This window comes from Pipra filicauda, unplaced genomic scaffold (assembly GCF_003945595.2).
Source record: "Pipra filicauda isolate LSUMZ 115617 unplaced genomic scaffold, ASM394559v2 scaffold319_size1146426_pilon, whole genome shotgun sequence".
NCBI classification, from domain to species: domain Eukaryota; kingdom Metazoa; phylum Chordata; class Aves; order Passeriformes; family Pipridae; genus Pipra; species Pipra filicauda.
In genome coordinates, this window is record NW_024104442.1 from 700555 (window position 1) to 718431 (window position 17877).

Sequence of the window (17877 nt, forward strand, 5' to 3'; positions counted from 1 at the left end):
AGGGGCCATGGGGCAGGAGCTGACCCAGACCCCAGCACCATCATCGTGCTGTGACCACACAGAGCCCAGCCTGTGGGTGGGTGAAAGCTGGGCTTCAGCTTTGCTGTTCCCTCCTGCACCAGCACCCTTGGGAGGACTCTGGGGCACCCCGAAGTGGCTCTGTAGCCCTGGGCTGCATCACCAGGGAGCAAGGGGCCCTGCAGCTGCCACACTGCTTCCCAGCTGGAGCAAGGTGGGTTTGTGGGTCAGGGATCTCCAGGCAGCTGGTGGCTGGGGTGGGTTGGGTGGGTCTGGGGGTCTCCGGGCTGCCGGGGTATGCAGGGTATAGCCCCCAGCAGCTCCTAGCTGGGCTATCCTGATGTGATTCCCTGTTTGCTGAACATCAGCCTTCCTGAAAGTGTCCCGGGGCAGCAGAACCTCCCCTTGTCAACCATGGCTGGAGGGACCCTTGGGTGGCTGCTGGGCTGTGAAACTGGGGATCCCAGGCACAGCTATGGTGTGGTTGTGGCCAGCTGGTGACAGACCTGACTGTGTTTTGGGGGGTTTTGGGCCCTAGGGAGCCCCAGCATTGCCCTGGGCAGCCGAGAGCCCCCAGCAGCACAGCTGATGATGAGCCCGGGCAGGGAGGTGGCAGCGCTGGCAGGTCACTGTGCCAGGGCACTGCAGCTGCACCCTGCTCACACCAGCGTGGGGGTGTCAAGAGCCCCCCCAAATCTGGTCTGGGGCAAAAGGGGTTCTCCGAGGAGCTGCACACCGGGGGAGCACCAAACCATTGCATGCAAAAGCCCCTCGGGGGGGGGGGGTGGGGTGTGAGTTGGATTCCCTGCCAAAACAAAAACCGAACAAGAAAGGGTTCCCCTCCTTTTTTATGTCCCCTCCACCACCTGCCCCCCAAGAGGAGAGGCTGGAGGTGTTGAGCTGCTCCCCCGGGGCAAAACCCCCTCGGGTTTGCTGTTTCGCAGGGGCTGCTGACCCCCCTCGGCTCTGAGGCTCTCGCCAGAGCCGGAAGAGTTAATGCTCCCAAAATGCCATGAAATGTTCCTGCTGCAGGTCAGTCTCCAGCGGGGATTAGGGGGATCTGGCCGGGGAGCCGAGGCCGGCTCCTGGCAGCTCAGGGCCGGTGCGGGACGTGCTGGTTGAGCTCAGGCGCAGGGTCTGGTCTGGCTCAGAGGACAGCCTGGCTGTAAATCAGCGGGGAGGGAGGGCTGGGAGCCCCAGGGAGAGTCCCTCCAGTTTGGCTGGGTGGGTACCCAGCCCGCGGGGCGAGCCAGGGTCCTGTGCCGGCAGCGCGGCGCTCGTGGGATGCCGGCTGGGGAGCGGGGATGGATCCGTGCCGCTGCCGGGATCCCGCTCCTGGGCACCTTTGGCTGTGGTGCCAGTGGGTGCCCAGGGGCGAGGTGCGGGGTGCGGGGCTCCCGGGCAGCCCGATCCCGCAGCGTGGGCTCCCCGTGCCTCCCGCCGGCCGCCTCGTCCCACCGGACTGCAGGCTCTGCCTGTTTTCTCATCCTGCAGGAATTCGGCTCCGTGGGCCGAGCGGGTTTTCGTGTGTCCCCCCCTCTCCTTCTCTTCACTCTCCCTCTTTGGAGACTTTCTGCATTCTGCCTTTGATCTCCCCCCGTGTTTGCCCAGGGATCGCCGGGCTCGCCGGGGTTAGAGGCTGAGGTCAGCGCCTTTCCCATTCCAAACACCCAGAAACATCAGTGGGAAGGGAGGGGATTCAGATTACAACCTTCCCGTCCTCCCCTTCCACCCCACTCGCCCCGCTCGCCGCGCCGGGGATGGACTGAGCCCCGGGGACTCCCGCCGCTGCCGCCGTGTCCCCGAGAGCCGCGCGGCGATGGATGGAGGGCGGCGTTGCCGGGGGTCCGGTGGGCGCCGGCCGCGCTGAAGGGCAGAGGTTTGGTCCTCGCCTCCTCCTCCTCCTCCTCCTCCTCTTTGTCCCCCCGCCTGCCCGCCTTCCCCCTCATTCCCTCCGTCCTGAATGTGATTTATCCCGAGCCCTCGCCAGCGAGCCAGGCCGGCGGCGCGGGGTGGCCCGATGGCTCCTCGTGGGGGTCGCGGGGCCCGGGACCAGCGCACGGGTGGGCGGCAGCGGGGCCCCGTGGGCATCGCGCTGCTCCTGCCCGTGCTGGCGGCGGCGGCCGGGCTGAGCCTGCAGCCGGGCAGGACGCGGCACCCGGGCGTGTGCCCCAACCAGCTGAACCCCAACCTGTGGGTGGACGCGCAGAGCACCTGCGAGCGGGAGTGCCAGGCAGACCAGGTGAGCGGGGGGGCTGCGGCGGCGGAGGGAGGTAACAGCTTTTGGGGAGCATCCCCAGGTCCCCGAGGAGATGTTTGGGGTGCGGGTCCTGTGCCCGGTGGCACAGCTGGTTCAGTTGTTTCGGTGCAATCGGCCCGGCTGCAGCTCTGCCCCCCCTAAACCCCTGCTGGCATGAGAGGTGCCCCGGAGATGCTCCCCAGTGCCCCACAGGCAGAGAAACTGCTTATTGCCCCCACATGCCTCCCCCTCAGGCCATGCCCCTTGGATGGGATCCCCTGCCCCACCCAGCCATGGTGTGCTGGGACGGGGATCCCATCAGGCAGAGGACAGAATCAATCCCCTCCCAGCTTTTCCCTGAGGGCAGGAGCACACCCACGAACTGGGCTGCCCATCCCAGAGAGCCCTGGCTCTGGGCTCCGCAGTGGTGAGCGGGACCCCCACCACGGTTAGGGCTGCCCAGACCCAGGATGGGGAGACTCCTTCACAATTCATCTGTGTAACGAGTTCTGCCTCCCCTCAGCCAGCAAAAGCTGAGAGGGGCAAGATGCTGTTTGCTTTGGGGGAGAAGGGCCCGTCATCACTGCAGTGCACCCCTAAACATCCTGGGGGTGCTGAGAGTGGGCTGGGGACGGTGCAGCGGTGCTGGGAGGTTTTAGGCTCTTACCCAGAGCCCAGCAATGCCAAAGGTGCACAGAGCTGCACGGGGGACACCCGCCCACCCAGAAGTCCCACAGGGGTGGGAACAGCCCCCACAGTCACAGCACGGCAGTGACCTCCATGTCCTCCCCACAACCTCCTCTCCCTCCCTGGCCAGGACTGTGAAGACTTTGAGAAGTGCTGCACCAACGTGTGTGGGCTGCGGAGCTGCGTGGCCGCGCGCTTTGCCGACGGCAGCGCCCCGGCGCTGGCCCTGGCACCCGCCGCGTCCTGCGAGAGCTTCGTGTGCGCCCAGCAGGGCTCCGACTGCGACATCTGGGACGGGCAGCCCGTCTGCAAGTGCAAGGACCGCTGCGAGAAGGAGCCCAACTTCACCTGCGCCTCCGACGGGCTCACCTACTACAACAAGTGCTACATGGACGCCGAGGCGTGCCTGCGCGGCACCCGCCTCACCACCGTGCCCTGCAAGCACATCTTCACCTGGCCCGACACCAGCCCGGTGCCGCAGGAGACCACGGCGCGCCCCACGCCCGGCGCCGGCCCCGAGGTGCCGGTGCCCCCCGCCCTCTACACCAACCCCTTTCACCAGTCCGTGCGCGCCGGGGGCACCGTCAGCTTCCGCTGCGACGTCAGCGGGCGCCCGCGGCCGGACATCACCTGGGAGAAGCAGAGCGAGCGCGAGGAGAACTTCATCATGCGGCCGGACCAGATGTACGGCAACGTGGTGGTCACCAACATCGGCCAGCTGGTCATCTACAACGCCCGCCACGAGGACGCCGGCATCTACACCTGCACGGCCCGCAACGCCGCCGGGCTGCTCCGCGCTGACTTCCCGCTGTCTGTGGTCAGGCGGGAGCCAGGGGGGACCCCGCGGGCCAGCAGCCCCCAGCCCTTCCCCAGCACCGAGTGCCTGAAGGAGCCGGACCGGCGGCGCTGCGAGGCCGTGGAGGTGCGCTGGCACTTTGATGCCAAGCAGGGCTCCTGCCTCACCTTCCGCTACGGCGGCTGTGGGGCCAACAGGAACCACTTTGAGACGTACGAGGAGTGCCGAGCCGCCTGCCTGGGCAGCGCCCGCCCCACCTGCCTGCTGCCCATGGTGCAGGGGCCTTGCCAGAACTGGGAGCCACGCTGGGCGTACAACCACCTGCTGAAGCAGTGCCACTCCTTCGTCTACGGCGGCTGCGAGGGCAACACCAACAACTTCGAGAGCAAGGAGACGTGTGAGGACGTGTGCCCCTTCCCCAAGAGCCTGCAGTGCAAGGCCTGCCGCCTCAAGAGCAAGATGGTGCTGAGCCTCTGTCGCAGCGACTTTGCCATCGTGGGCCGGCTGATGGAGATCGTGGAGGACCAGGACTCCGGCATTGCCCGCTTTGCCCTCGAGGACGTCCTCAAGGATGAGAAGATGGGCCTCAAGTTCTTCAACATCAAGTACCTGGAGGTGACCTTGACCGACATGGACTGGAGCTGCCCCTGCCCCAACATGACAGCGGAGGACGGGCCACTGATCATCATGGGCGAGGTGCACGACGGCATGGCCACGCTGGACCCCAGCAGCTACGTCCGGGCAGCCAATGACAAGCGTGTGAAGAAGATCTATGAGCTGATGGAGAAGAAAACTTGCGACCTCCTGAACCGCTTCCAGGACTAGGGGAGAGCCAGGATGTGCCAACAGGGGGAGCTGCAGACACACCATGGAGGGGGCAGCCTAGGGAAGCCCCTGCATCTGAGGTTACCACCATCATGTAGTTCCCCCCAGCCTCATGCTGAGCCCCAGACCAGCTCCCGTCTCCCCTGTAATTTATCTGCTGCATGCCCCCCTCTTGTGTGCCCCCCAGCCTGGCCAGCAGCAATAAGGAACTGGGTTGGGTTGCAGAGGGGTGGGAGGTCTGCCAGGACATCCCTCCTCCCCATAAAAACTTTCCCACCTCATTGAAGCCTCTGGACCCAGTGTAGCATCCCCAGTGCAGAATCTGACCCCCCGCTGGTGCCGGGAGTGGGCTGGAGATCCTCCCCCCTCATGTTGGCACTGAAAGCATCAGGGAGCTGCTGGGTCAGGGGGGAGCCAAAGCCACAAAGTTTATTGGGGGGAACAGCACAGTCCTGGGAAAGGGGGAAGGATGATGGGCCCCCTGCCATTAGCACAGCATCCTAGGAGCAAACTGAGCAAGAAGTCTCCCCCATACCCAGGGGTGCTGTGCCCCCGCTCCCACACCTGTGCCCCCCATGCCTGTCCTCCTCTGGTCCAGGCTGTGGCACTCTGCTGCAAAGGGAGAAGGCACTGGGGGACATGGACCCCCCAGCCAGGCCAGCCCCAGCTGGGGCGTGGCACTGACCCATCACTGCTGTCCCCAGATGGCACCTGTGGGGGCACGTTGGGACCCCTCGAGGAGGCAGCAGTGGGGGCAGTGCCAGGAGGTGCTGGAGGTCGGGGCAGTTACAGCTTGCGGAAGATGAGGCTCTTGTTGTTGGCCGGCATGTCCACCTGGGGGCAGAGCCGGGGGTCAGGGGGCGCCCACTGGTCTGGGGACCCCCCCCAGACCCCGTCACTCACCATCCTCTCCAGGCGCAGCCCGTTGGCCTCGGCCAGTTCCCGCAGCAGTGCCGTGTCCCGCAGGCCCCAGGCGGGATTCCTGCGGGGAGGGAGGCTGGGTCAGGTCAGACAGACAGACATCGTGTCCCGAGGCATCCCCATCTCCCGGGGGTGCCTTGGGGTGCGGGGGCTTCCCCCAGATGCTGCTTATCTTGAAGGACCACACTGGGAGGGAGCTTCCTGCAGCTGCAGGAGCACGGATGGGCAGGACAGACAGCACGGGCAGGACAGACAGGACAGGCCCCCAGCAGCCTGGGACCCCAGCCCCCTCCTACCTCTGCCTCAGGCTGCGGTCAAAGTCCACGTTGCTCTGGGGGCTGATCTGTCCGTCCACGGCGTAGGGCTGGTGGGACAGGGAGCTGGAGCTGCAGGCTGGAGCCATCCTGTGTCCCCCCCAAGCGCCCCCTCCATGGGCTGCTGTCCCCACCATGCACAGAAGCCAAGCAGGAAGAGCCGTGGCCCCCAAGAGGCACCCTGGGTCCCATCACCCTCTGCGAGTCCTGTCATCCACCTCAGGTCCTGTCACCCACCTTGGGTCCTGTCACCCACTACAGGTCCCATCACCCTCCACAACCCCCCCCCCAGACTCTGCCTTGGATAAGGCAAGGGAGATGAGCATCTTTCCCATCAAAAACTGCCCCACCCAGAGCTCAGCATGTGCCCCAAAAGGCAGAGACTCCCTAAACCCAAGCTCTCCCCTTTCCCGCCCCCTCCCCAAGCCATGCCTGGAGCTGCCCTCCCATCTGCCACCCCCCAGCATTCCCAGTGATGCCCTGTGCCCTGCAGATGCTCCCACACCAGGACAGTGACCCACCCCATAGGTGAAGAGCACTCCTCCAGGCTTCAGCAGCACCCCAGCACCCTTGAACAGGCCCTGGGGAATCAGAGAGGTGGGGACCAGGTCAGAGGTCTGGGGACACCCCCTGGGACCCCCTCCTCGGCTCTGGCACTGTCAGACCAGGGGACAGGGCCTGGGGGAGGGCTGCTCACCTGGGTGCAGCGCAGCTCCGCGATGTGCATCATGTTGATGCTGACGAGGAGGTCGAGGGAGGCGGGCTGGGTGCCTCCCCACGTCTCCCAGCCCTGCGAGACGTCCACCACGATGGGGGGCAGCAGGTTGGGCAGCCCCGCGGCCTCCACGTAGGCAGAGATGCTGTGGGCACCAAACTCCACCTGAGCCCCAGCCGGGCATTGCTTGGTCCTCCCCCCCCCGTGCATCCCTCCAGCACCCGCTGCAGGCACAGGCAGAACTCCTGGATGGTGTCTGAGGAGGTTGTGGGTGCAGCACAGCTGGGGGGTCTTTGCTCCCCGATGGAGAACTGGCAGCACCTGGACAACCAGCAGCACACGGATGGAGAGGCCCCAGGGCCCAAACCCCGCATTCCGGAGCAGCCTGTGCTCCTGCCTGCCTGCACCCCCTCGGTACCACTGCCCCAGCACCGCCAGATTTTGGTGTGATTTACACCCTTTTTGGCACATTCACCACCCAGGTCTTGGCTCTGCAGCCTCACAGGGCAGTGGGTGCTGCTGGGTGGGCAGGACACAAACCCCCCTGGACAGGCGCCCATTCCGGCACCTCCCCACAGTGTTTATTTTTTTCCATGGGGGAAAGATGGATTTTGGGACTTTTCTGGGAAAAATAAAGTCCTGAGCTGGGGAGCCTGGTTGGATATTGGGATTTACTGAAAAAAAATATAGTGAGTATTGACTTGGGAAGCCTGGGATGGGCAGGAGTTGAATATTGTGGTTTGCCTGGAAAAAATAAAGTCTCAAGCAGGGAAGCCTGGGCTGTCCAAAGGGTCTTTGCTGGAAAAAAATTCACATCAAGCTCATCTGAGAGCAGGATATTGGAGTTTTCCTGGAAAAAATACAGCACTGAGCAGGAGAGCCTGAGCTGCCAAAGGGTTGGATATTGGATTTTTCCGGGGGAAAAAAAAAATAAAGTGGGGAGCCTGGGCCCACTGTTGAGTGGGTCTGTTCTGGAAAGAATATCCATTTGACAGCTGGATATTGGGGTTTTCCTGGAAAAAACACAGCACAGAGCAGAGCCTTGGCTGCCCCAGAGTTGGAGCTGAGGTTTTTCCTAGAAAAAAACGAAGCGGGGAGCAGGGAACCCGGGCCGCGGGTCTGTGGGAGGGGGCTGCAGGCAGGCGGTGCCCCGGGCCCCCCAACCCTCCGGGCCCCCTCACCTGCGCAGGGCCCAGGGGTCGATGTCCGAGGGCTGCCAGCGCGTGTGCGGGAGGGCGCGGGCGAAGTGCGCGGCGTGGAGCCCCGCACCCGCGCCCACCTCCAGCACCCGCAGCGCCGCCCCCGCGGGGGCTCCGCGCCCCGCGCACTCCCGCAGCACCGCCAGGATCGGGCCCTTGTTGCGCTCCGCGGCCGCCGGCACCTCCATGGCCGGGCTGGGAGGGGACGGGGGGGAACTACAGCTCCCGGCACCCCCGCGGGACCGGCCCACGGGACCGCCCCCACGGCCGCGGGTGGAGCTTCCACGGCGGGGTGGGTGGGGAGAAAAAAAAAAAAAAAAAACAAAACAGAAAAAGGAAGGAAAAGGTTCCTGCGCCGCCCGGGAATCGAACCCGGGTCGCAAGAATGGGAATCTTGCATGATACCACTACACCAGCGGCGCTGCCGGCAGCGCTCCCGCCCCGCCGCGCCTCGGCCACACGCGGGACCCGGGGGCCGCTGGGCCCTGCAGCTCACCCACCGTGCACGGACATTCCCACCCTGTCCCCCCCAACAAGAGCGAATTGAGGCTCTGCGTGGACACCTCAGGAAATTGGGGGTGAGTGGGGAACCACCCCTGCTGTGACTGCTCCCACTGGTGATGGAGGTCTGGAGGGATCCGTCTGGAGCACAGGGATTTGGGGTTCAGCCCTTCTGAGCATAGGAAAGCTCAGAGATGTGCCCACAGGCACTGACAAACCCCGGGCAGGTCTCAAGTGGGGAGACTGAGGCACAACCCCTGCCGGCTGACAGGGCAGGTGACAACCAGCGGTGGTGTCCCCACGGGTCGGGTTGTATTTAGGCACAGGAATAGGGTTGGGGGAGTCATGTGGATGTGACCGTGCTGGGTGCACCCCTGAGGGTGAGCCAGGGGCGTCTGGCACCCACCACGGTCAGGCACTGCTGTGCTTTTTGGGGGGGGCACCCTCCTGCACCCCTCCCTCCCTGGCCACCACCGTGGACACGTGGCGGAAAGGCAAAGGTCACTCTCGTGGGGTGGCTTTGCAGCACCTGGAGCTGGGATGGAGCATTCAGGAGACCCCAGTGGGTTTGTCACATGGCCTCTCCCCAGACCCTGGCTGCTGTCACCAGCCAGCCCCGGGGGGGGCAGCCGGGGACCAGCTCCGGGTCATGTGCCGGGTCTGCACCTCCCACCACGCGGGGACACCTCGGCGGGACCTCCCAGCTCCAAAGGTCACCGTGGCGGCCGGGACGCCGCCCCCGCTCCGGCTTCCCGCGCTGGTCATGGGATGTGCGGCTCTGGGCTCGTCACAGCGCTGTCCCCACGGGGGTGGCACCTCAGCCCCTGCCTCTGAGCCCCCTCGATGTCCCCTGCCTGGGCCCTCTGTGTCTCAGGAGTGACCCCTATGTGTCCCCTGTGTGTGCCATGGCTCCCGTGTTCCATCTCCTGAATGTCCCCGTTCAGGTCCTCTCCGTGTCCCCTGTGACTCCCGTGTCCCCTGCGTGCCTGTGCCATCTTGTGTCCCACGTGCCTCCTGTGCCTTTTCCCCTACTTTGACCCCTGTGCGTCCCAGTGTCCCTTGTGTGCATTCTATATGTCCTGTCTGTGTCCTGTGTCTCCCACGTGTCCCACATGTACTCTGTGTCCCATGCATGTCCCCTGTATGTCCTCATGTCCCACGCATGTCCCCATGTGTCCCCCATGTGTTTCCTGTGTGCCCTCCACATCCCACGCGTGCCCCTGATATGTCCTATGCATGTCCCAAATGTGTCCCCACATCCCGTGTCCTTTCCTTAAGGTCCCTGTATGTGTCCCATGTATGTCCCCACATGTGCTCCAAATGTGTCCTGCACGTCTCCCTTGTGTGTCCTTGCACCCTGTGTGTCCCCCCACGTGTACACCCGACATGTCTTGCGTGTTTCCCCTGTGCGTCCCCACGTCCCACACACGGCCCCAGTGTATCCCCTGAGTGTCCGCTGTGTGTCCCCACATCCCCTGTCTGCCACCAGCGTCCCCCATGTGTGTCCCCGGTGTGCCCTGCACGTGTCCCTTGTGTCCCCTGCACCTCCCACGCGTGCCCGTGATGCGTCCCGCGTGTCCCCTGTGCGTCCCCACATCCCACGCGTTCCACCTTGCGTGTCCCGTGCGTGTCCCCTACGTGTCCCCCTATGCTGTGCACGTCCCTTACACACCCCGCATGTGCCACATGTGTCCCCGCACACCTCCCACGTGTTCCCGCGACGTGCCTCGCGCGTGTCCCACGCCCCCCCCGCGCACACCCCCAGCCCCTCTGCGCGGTCCCCCACCCCACGCGCGCCCCCCGCGCGGTCCCTTTAAGCGCGGGGGCGTGTCGCGGGGCCGCCCGGCCCGGCCCGGCCCGTTAAAGGCCCCGGAGAGGGGCGCGCTCGGCAGTGGTGCGGGGGCGCGGGGCCGTGCGGGGCCGGTGCGGGCCCGCAGGATGTACACGCTGACGCGCGGGCCCAGCAAGCTCGCCACGCAGCGCCGCACAGGTACGGGGGGCGCGGGGCCCGGGGGGCGCGGGGGGCTCCGTCCCGCCCCGCGTTGCCCCCTGACGCCCCGCGCCCCCCGCAGGTCCCACGCAGCAGGCGGTGGAGAGCAGCAAGCTGGGCGAGCTGCGGGGGCGGCCGCAGCCCGGAGCGTGGCCCCCCGCCAGGTGAGCGCCGTGACCTTGGGAAGGGGACCGGCCCCGGGGCGGCCGGGCCGTGACCTTGGGGAGGGGAGCGGGGCTGCCGGGCCGCCCGGGGGGCCGCGGGAGGGGGTCCCGGTGCCGCTGCCCGGCGCGGGGGTCGCAGCCGTCCCGGTGCCCGCCCGGTCCCGCGCAGCGAGAACACGCGTGGCGTGGGCCGCCCCCCGGGGGGGACGCCGGGGCTGGCGTTGCTCCTCCTTCCCAGGGGCTGTCCCCAAAAACCGCGGGGAGTGGGAGCGATGGGGTCACGCCAAGGAGGCGGCGCGGGGGGGTCCCGGCGCAGGGCAGAGCCGGGCCGGGCTGGGCTTGTCCGACCCCCCCGCGCCGGCCCCGGGCACGGCCCCGATTGCACAAACCGGCGGCGGGGCCAGTGCCGGCCCCGCTGTGGGACCGCCCGCCCCGGGCCGCGGCTCCGGCCACGCCACGCACCCACGCGGGGCTGGCCGTGCCCCTTGCCCCTAAGGTGTGTGTGAGGGGACGCTTTGGGGTGACTCCCAGCGTCCACCAGCGGTACCTGGAGCTGTCGGGTGGGTGCCGGAGGGGATTCCAGCGCCTGCCGGGTGATGATGGATCTATCCCCAAGGAGACCCTTTCCCGGCTCGATATCTGGGGGCAAAGCCCACCCAGGCAGGGCTGTGGGACCCCTCCAGATCTGCCCATCCCTTCCAGCTTCAAGAAATACATAAGAGCCCCCCTGTCCAGCTCCCCTCCTTCCCAGGATCCCTGTAATTCACTGGAGGGGCTGCTGCCACACTCACTCTCCTGCTGCCTGCCAGCACCCCTGGCTGTGGGGGTCTGGGGATCACTGCCCTCCCCAGCCCCTGCCCACAGGTCCACGAGGGCTGCCTGCTCCCAGTCTCTCCTGCCCTCCAAACCCACTCCCGAGGCCCCTTAGACTTTGTCCCGTGAGGAATGTGGCGGTTGCAGACATGTCCTGTCCCAGAGCTGGGCCGAAAAGCCAAAATACTGGAGTTTTGCATTGAACTCAAAATCTCATCCCAAGTTTTTCCTTTGGCTCTGTCTGGTGTTGCTGCTTCCAGGCTGGGGCTGGTTTAAGTGCCACCCTCCCAAAGGGGATCCCAGCTCTGAGGAAGGCTGACCTGCTCCTCATTGGCAGAGAGTTATGTCTCAGTTCTGGGGCACCTTGGGCTCGTGCTGGGGTCAGGGCTGCTCCGGTGATCCCAGGTACTCGGTCTGCAGAGGATGGCACATCCCCTGCCTTGTGCCCAAGTGGATTTCATTTCCATTTTCCTGATATTCCTGCAGTTTTGGTGGCAGATTCCTTGTTTTAGGGACTGCACTTGGTGCTGGGCTGGAGGACAGGTGAGAGACATGCTTTTTCCTAGGGAGCTCCCCTTTCACCCCTCCCTGTGTCAGAACCCCCTCTCCCTTTCCCTTTCTGTCCCTTCCCTTGGGGACAGGGCTGGGTGGCTGCAGCTGTGCCCCTGGCCTTGCTGGGGCTGCGGGTGAGTGTGCACAAAGTGGGGCGACCCAGGGCACCCAGTCCTTGCTTCAAACTGGGGTGGGAAGAGCTGCTGGCCCCCCTCACCCCTCCTTGCTTGTCTCCACAGCCCAGCCCAGAAACTTGTGTTCAACAGAGTGAATGGCAAGAGGCCACAGGTGCTGCTGCATCAGGTCTCAGCTCCTGAGGAGTGCTACACCCTGGCCCATGAGGAGAACGTCCGCTTCATCTATGAAGGTGAGGGCAGAGGGTCCCTGGGCAGCACCTGGGGGGGCTGGAGCGTGTGGGGTCCCTTCTGAGGCAGCTGCATCGTACTGGGAACATCGACGGTGCAGGGATAGAGTTGCCAGCCTGGGGACCTGCCCTCTCCTGTTCCCCTCCTGCAGCCCCCCAGGCTGGGAAACCCCCATCCCAACCCCACCCCCTTCCTGTTCCCCCCCGCCTGGCAGCAGGTAGAGCAGCAGCTGGACGGCAGCCGGAGCGGGGACAGCGCCTGCGGCCCTGTGCAGTACGTGGAGAAAACCCCCAACCCCGGGCTCAAAAGTGAGTGGGAACCAGTTGGGGCACTTTGGGGGATGCTGGGCTCAGGGGTGCAACAAGCTGGTGTGGGCTCAGCCTGCACCTGAGCAGGGCTGTGGTGGGAGGAGGAGGATGCTTGGAGAGCTGGTTGGTCCTGCTGGTGCTGAGGCCACTCTGGGGGTCCTGAGCAGGGACAGCTGGCCTTGGCACTGTGGTGGGGATGTCCCACTGTGCCCCTTGGAGGAACATCAAGCAGGACTCCTGGTTGATGACTCCTCTGGGATTCAGGCCTTCTCCAGCCACCAAGGTGGGCTCAGCACCATGCTGGAGAGGAGCTCCCCGGTCCTCGTGGGGACTTGCTTCTCCTGGGGCCAGCAGGACCAAGTGGGGATGGGACAACACTTCTCTGGTGGCAGCTGGAGTCAGGGCTGTGACTGCAGCCTGGGGGGTCCTGCAGCAGCCAAGAGCTCTGTAAGCCCAGCCTGGCCTTCTGGGGACATGGCACAGGGGTGGGGGAAATTTGGAGGTGTCATTAGGTTGAATATCAGGAAAAGGTTCTTCCCCCAGAGGGCAGCTGGGCACTGAACAGGCTCCCCAGGACAGTGCTCATGGCCCCAAGGCTGCCAGAGCAAAAACTCTCAGGCACAGGGGTGGGACTGTTGGGGTGTCCTGTGCAGGGCCAGGAGCTGGACCTGATGATCCATGTGGGTCCCTTCCAGCTCAGGATATTCTGTGATTCCATGGTTATTTTTTCTGGTGGCTTGGGGTGAGCACCTGGAGCTTTGCTCCTGCTCCAGCTGCTCCCCTCTCTCCCTCCCCTCTCTTTCAGACTTTGTTCCCATCGACCTGGAGGAGTGGTGGGCACAGCAATTTCTGGCCAAAATCGAGAACTGCTCATAAAAGGGAAGAAAAGGTCGCATTTGGTCTCTTTTTAAGAGAAACGAAGCTGTGAGCACCTGGTCAGAGCCCAGAGTCGGTGGTGTTTTCCAACCACCTTTTTAAGATGCCCGGATTGGAGTGACCCCCGGGACCGGACCACAGCCATGCCCGGCCACGTGCCTTCCCCATGCCTGGAGGAGGAGCAGCCTGTGGCCCCAGCCAGGATTCCTTAAGTGCCAGTTCTGAGACCGCTGCAGCTCCTGCAGCCTCCAGCTCCCAGGGACACTTTAGTGCCGTGCTGGGGGCGAGGGAGTGGATCCCCCCTGCAGCCCAGGCCACGGGGAGGACAGCGGGGGGCTGTAGCAGGACCGCCTGACAATAAAGCGCTGAAACTGCCCGTGGAGCTGCACTTGGAGCAGGGGGAGGGCGGGGGAGCAGCATCATGCCCTGGAGGGGATGCTCACAGCTGAGTTGTGGCTCAGTGGGTGCTGTGGCTTCAAGGGGCTTGGAGCCTCTCCCTTGGAGCTGTATCCTTGTCCTGGGGCTGTGCCATGTCCCAGGCCTCAGCCAGGGGCTGGTGCTGTCTTAGGTGATGTTTGGGATTGAGGGGGCACCTGCAGGGGAGCTGAGCACCCTGGCTGTGGTTCAGAGCCAGGCTGCAGTGTGGAGGTGGGGAAAGATACAGGAATGAGGGTGCCAGGGCCAGCCCCTCACTGCCATGGAGGCCAGAAGTCACTTTGAGCCCCAAGCTCAGGATTTCCCCCTCACCCATGGTTGTCTGGGGGAGGCTAAGAGAGGACAGTTGTGACTGCCTGTGGTGGAAAGAATGGGGACCCTAACTTCTGCTTCCACACAAAAATTCCTCAGCTCATGGGCTTTTCCCGGCCAGACTGAGCTCTTCCAGTTCTGGTTTTGTTGGACACCCTCCTTCCCTCATGTCCTTTTCCCCAAAGCAGAGATCAGGAGGCCAGCAGAGTCTGACTTCAAAGGAGGCCAGGAAACACCCACTGGAAAAAGAATTGTTTTTATTATTCCTATGATGGGAATAACAATCACACTGCAGCCAGCAGGGAGTAGCAGCCACCTGGGACCTGTGATGCTTCTCCCACCTGGGAGGCCAGAGAAGTGCCAAGGGCAGCCTGACCCTGGCAGCACCTGTCTGGTGAGCTCCTGGTCCTGTCTGCCAGGTGACCATTCCTGGTCCTGCTCCCTGCCTTGGCACTGTGGCTGTGACTGAAATTGGGAGCAGCACCATGCACAGCCAGCAGCACCTGCCTTGGTGACAGGGAGGGTGTTACAGCCCCGTGTGACAGGGGAACGCTGCTTCCTTAAGCCCTTCTTCCTTTAGGCCAGGATGGCCCCAGTGAGGGAGGGCTGGGGTCAGGGGATGCCATCTGTGAACGGACTCCTCTCACCTCAGCTCTGCCAGGGCATCCTGGGCACTATGGGGGTTATGCTGCCTCTGTGTATCCCCCCCGCCCAGCACCAAGCCTTGCAGGGGGTCACCAGTACCCCAACAGGACATGTACTGTTACTGCTGTGCTCAGGGTACTGCCAGCCCGTGGCAATTTGGCATCTCACCCCCTGCAACCCCCACATTCCCACTGCTCCCTATGCCAGGCAAAACCTAGGAGGCTCTGCTGTTTGTCCCTTTCCAGAAAAAAAAAATAAAAGGTACTGGGAGTCTCAGCACTTTGCTGGTGGCTCCAGGCACCTTTCCAGCAGAAAGCATCCCCCTTTTTCTTCCCTCTCCAAGGATGTCGCTGGTGCTGGGAGTCCCTCCCGCAAGGTGCCCTGGCAGTGGCTGGCTCTGCTGCCCACTAGGATGCTCCCAGGGAGCAACCCCTCCCTGCCAGCAGCTCCAGAGGGCTCCAAGGTGTCCAGGGATGCCATTCACCTGCTGGCTGCTTGCTAATAAAACACACATCGTTAAGATCTGGGGAAATTCTTAGTAACATGATGCACCATCGTTCTGAACAACAACATTAGGCAAAGGGAAAAAAAATGGAACAGGAAAGAATGAGTCAGTCACAGGGAAAAGAACAAAAACCCAACCCAAAAATGTAACCCAACCCCTGACAATGCAATCACTGGGAGGGAATCAGCCCCCCTCTCCATAAATATTAATTAGTTATGTGCAATTGTGTGTAGTACTATAGTGCAAATAGCTCTGCATTGATCGCGGGGCAGCGGCCGGAGGGGCTGCCCCAGGTGACACAGGGACTAGTTAAGGACAGACAAGAATCAACACGGATTTCCAACAAACAAACAAAAAAAAAAGCAACCCAACCACTGGGAAACGCTAAAAAGAAATCCCAGTTGCTGCCTCTGTCTGGGCACAGGCAGGGCTGGGCAGTGCTGGTGCCCAGCAGCATCCCAGAGCTGGGCAGGGGCAGGGCAGGGCCTTCGCTCCCCGCCTGCTGCTGGAACAGGGGATGGGGATGTGGGACAGGTATGCTCTGGTTGGAGCTGTGTGGGCATAGGGGGTGAGCTCAGCAGGACATGGGCACAGCCAGGGCATCGCTGGCTTCAAACCGGTCCTGTGGCTGCACAGCACAGTGTGGGGCAGTGCTGCTGGCAAACCCCTGCCTGGGCACAAGACTGAGCCCAGCAGTGTCCTTGGGCACCCTGTGGCACTGCAGACACATCCCACTGAGCACAGCCACGTCCACGGGCACCCTGTGAAATCCCACTGAGCACAGCAGTGTCCCCAGGGACCCTGTGGCACCTCTCACAGAGCCCAGGAGTCCCTGGGCACCCCTCACCCACCGCTGCCTCCAGCCCAGGCTCTGGCTCTCCAGCCATGCCCATCACGTGCTGTTCCAGGGGCTGAGCTGCAGGCATTGCTCCAGCAGCACGTCCTACCTCTCACCCAGTGCCAGCTCCTGGCACCACACAGCTCCCCTTGCACGGCTGAGGTCGGTGCCAGCTCCTCAGGCCAGGCTTGGCAAGCAGGCAGGAGGAGACAGAGTTTTCCCAAGCAGTTAAAGAAGATGGAGCCTCCTCTGTCCCATGCCAGGCAGGGGCCAGACAGGAGCTGTGCAGTGTCCCTCCAGCTGGACACAAAGTGCTTCTAGGGGCAATCCTGGTGACCCCAGGGACGGTTTGGACCTAAGCTATGTGACAGCCTCCTGCTAAACCACGAGCAACCACCAAACGACACATCGACATGCGGGCGAGGACCACGAAGCGGGTGTGAGCGATGGGCAGGGAAGAGGGGAGCAGGGAGACACCCCACTCCCCCTCTGCCAGCCCAAGCCCAACACCCCTCGCCACCCATCCAGGCTCCTCCCAGCTTTTTGGGCAGGATTTTTTGCTGTGTGGGTGGGATGAAGGCTGGAGAGTGGCAGTGTCTCGTGTGCACACACACACGGACCGCGGCAGTCCCGGTGATCCCAGTAATCCCGGTGATCCCGGCAGCACGAGGAAACGCCGCCATCCTCTCCCCCCTTCCCCAGTGAAAAGTTTTACATTTATACAGTATTTAAGACACGCTGATATATAAATTACTGTCTCTATATATACTATGTATAGGCTGGGGGCCAGTCCGTGAGGAAGGGCACCGGGGGGCTCATTTCCCTCTGTCCTCTGTGTAGTGCTGGAAGCGGGTGAAGCTCATGAAGACCTGCTCCAGGGAGATCTGGCTCACCGAGTAGTCTTCCAAGCGATACTTCTCTTTGGCTTTCTCCAAGGCCCCAAAGACCTGCAAGGGAGGGCACAGACATCAGGGCAGTGTGACTTGGCAGGGGGGATCCCCAGGCTGCCAGGAGGACCCTCAGACTGTGACAGGGAACCCCTAGACTGTGGCAGGGAACCTCCACACTGTGACAGGGAAAGCAGAGAAAGCTTTTTATCTCCAGGGAGACTTGTGGAAGTGACACCTTCCCTGGCAGAAGGGTGGGGGGGAGCCAGGAGATGGATTATTTAGCAGAGTATCTGACTCCATTTAAAAATATATGCTGTGTATATGAACATTCTACATATTTATATGAGATAAATGAATACACACACACACACACACACACACACACACACACACATACACAACTGGGCTTGAATCCCAGCCCAGGGTTGCTGCTAATACATAATATATATAAAATATTTACATAATCTTAAAAAACCTGCATAGCATACTATATATACACATATATATGTATATATACTATATACATAACTACCTGTGTATAGCATACAGCTAGCTTATATATAGCTATATATAATATCTAAAATATTTATAAATATAAACACACATATATATTTATAAACTATATGTAGTTTTTATATAATCTGTATACTATGTACTCTCTATCTAGCCTCTATATATTCTATACAATATATGTAATTGATATATATACTCTAGAGTATCATCATATACTATATAGAGTATATAGATAAATGAAAAAACCTATATATACTATATACAGTGTTTATAGTGTATATATTATATAGTGTATATACAGTGTATATAGGATAATACATTGTAATGTATATAATATACATGTACATAATATAGTGTATATACACAATATATACACTGTACATACTGCATATAATATACAGATATATAAAACCCTATATATACCTATATACTGCATATGAAAACAATCTATACTAT

At 62.2% G+C, this 17877-nt stretch overlaps 4 protein-coding genes and 1 non-coding gene across 6 annotated transcripts in view; 2 read left to right on the forward strand and 3 right to left on the reverse strand.

Moving 5' to 3' along the window:
* The first annotated feature begins 1936 nt into the window (after positions 1-1936).
* Positions 1937-5121, forward strand: WFIKKN1 (WAP, follistatin/kazal, immunoglobulin, kunitz and netrin domain containing 1). The gene is made up of 2 exons (XM_027737959.2): positions 1937-2260; positions 3075-5121. Exons 1-2 carry the CDS (start codon positions 2039-2041, stop codon positions 4563-4565), a joined length of 1713 nt encoding a protein of 570 aa, XP_027593760.1. The 5' UTR covers positions 1937-2038; the 3' UTR covers positions 4566-5121.
* Positions 4968-7944, reverse strand: METTL26 (methyltransferase like 26). Its single transcript, XM_027737932.2, has 6 exons — positions 7697-7944; positions 6498-6660; positions 6322-6381; positions 5783-5850; positions 5469-5547; positions 4968-5399 (listed from the first exon to the last, which is right to left on the reverse strand). Exons 1-6 carry the CDS (start codon positions 7900-7902, stop codon positions 5352-5354), a joined length of 624 nt encoding a protein of 207 aa, XP_027593733.1. The 5' UTR covers positions 7903-7944; the 3' UTR covers positions 4968-5351.
* Positions 7945-8065: 121 nt separating this feature from the next.
* Positions 8066-8136, reverse strand: TRNAG-CCC. Its single transcript has one exon. It is a non-coding gene; the product is annotated as a tRNA-Gly (tRNA).
* A 1946-nt stretch (positions 8137-10082) lies between these two features.
* MCRIP2 (MAPK regulated corepressor interacting protein 2) lies at positions 10083-13659 on the forward strand. Its single transcript, XM_039383637.1, has 5 exons — positions 10083-10205; positions 10288-10369; positions 11974-12100; positions 12305-12407; positions 13213-13659. The coding sequence occupies exons 1-5, from the start codon at positions 10154-10156 to the stop codon at positions 13281-13283; spliced, it is 435 nt and encodes a 144-aa protein (XP_039239571.1). The 5' UTR covers positions 10083-10153; the 3' UTR covers positions 13284-13659.
* Positions 13660-14270: 611 nt separating this feature from the next.
* The window catches only part of ABCA3 (ATP binding cassette subfamily A member 3), a 32680-nt gene continuing 29073 nt past the window's right edge, over positions 14271-17877 (reverse strand). Inside the window, exon 31 of one of the 2 annotated variants that reach the window (XM_027737917.2) lies at positions 14271-16965. In XM_027737917.2, coding sequence (XP_027593718.2) covers positions 16834-16965 — 132 coding nt within the window. In that variant the 3' untranslated portion in view covers positions 14271-16833. The remainder of the gene's footprint in view (positions 16966-17877) is intronic. The other variant, XM_027737918.2, reaches the window with a different exon arrangement.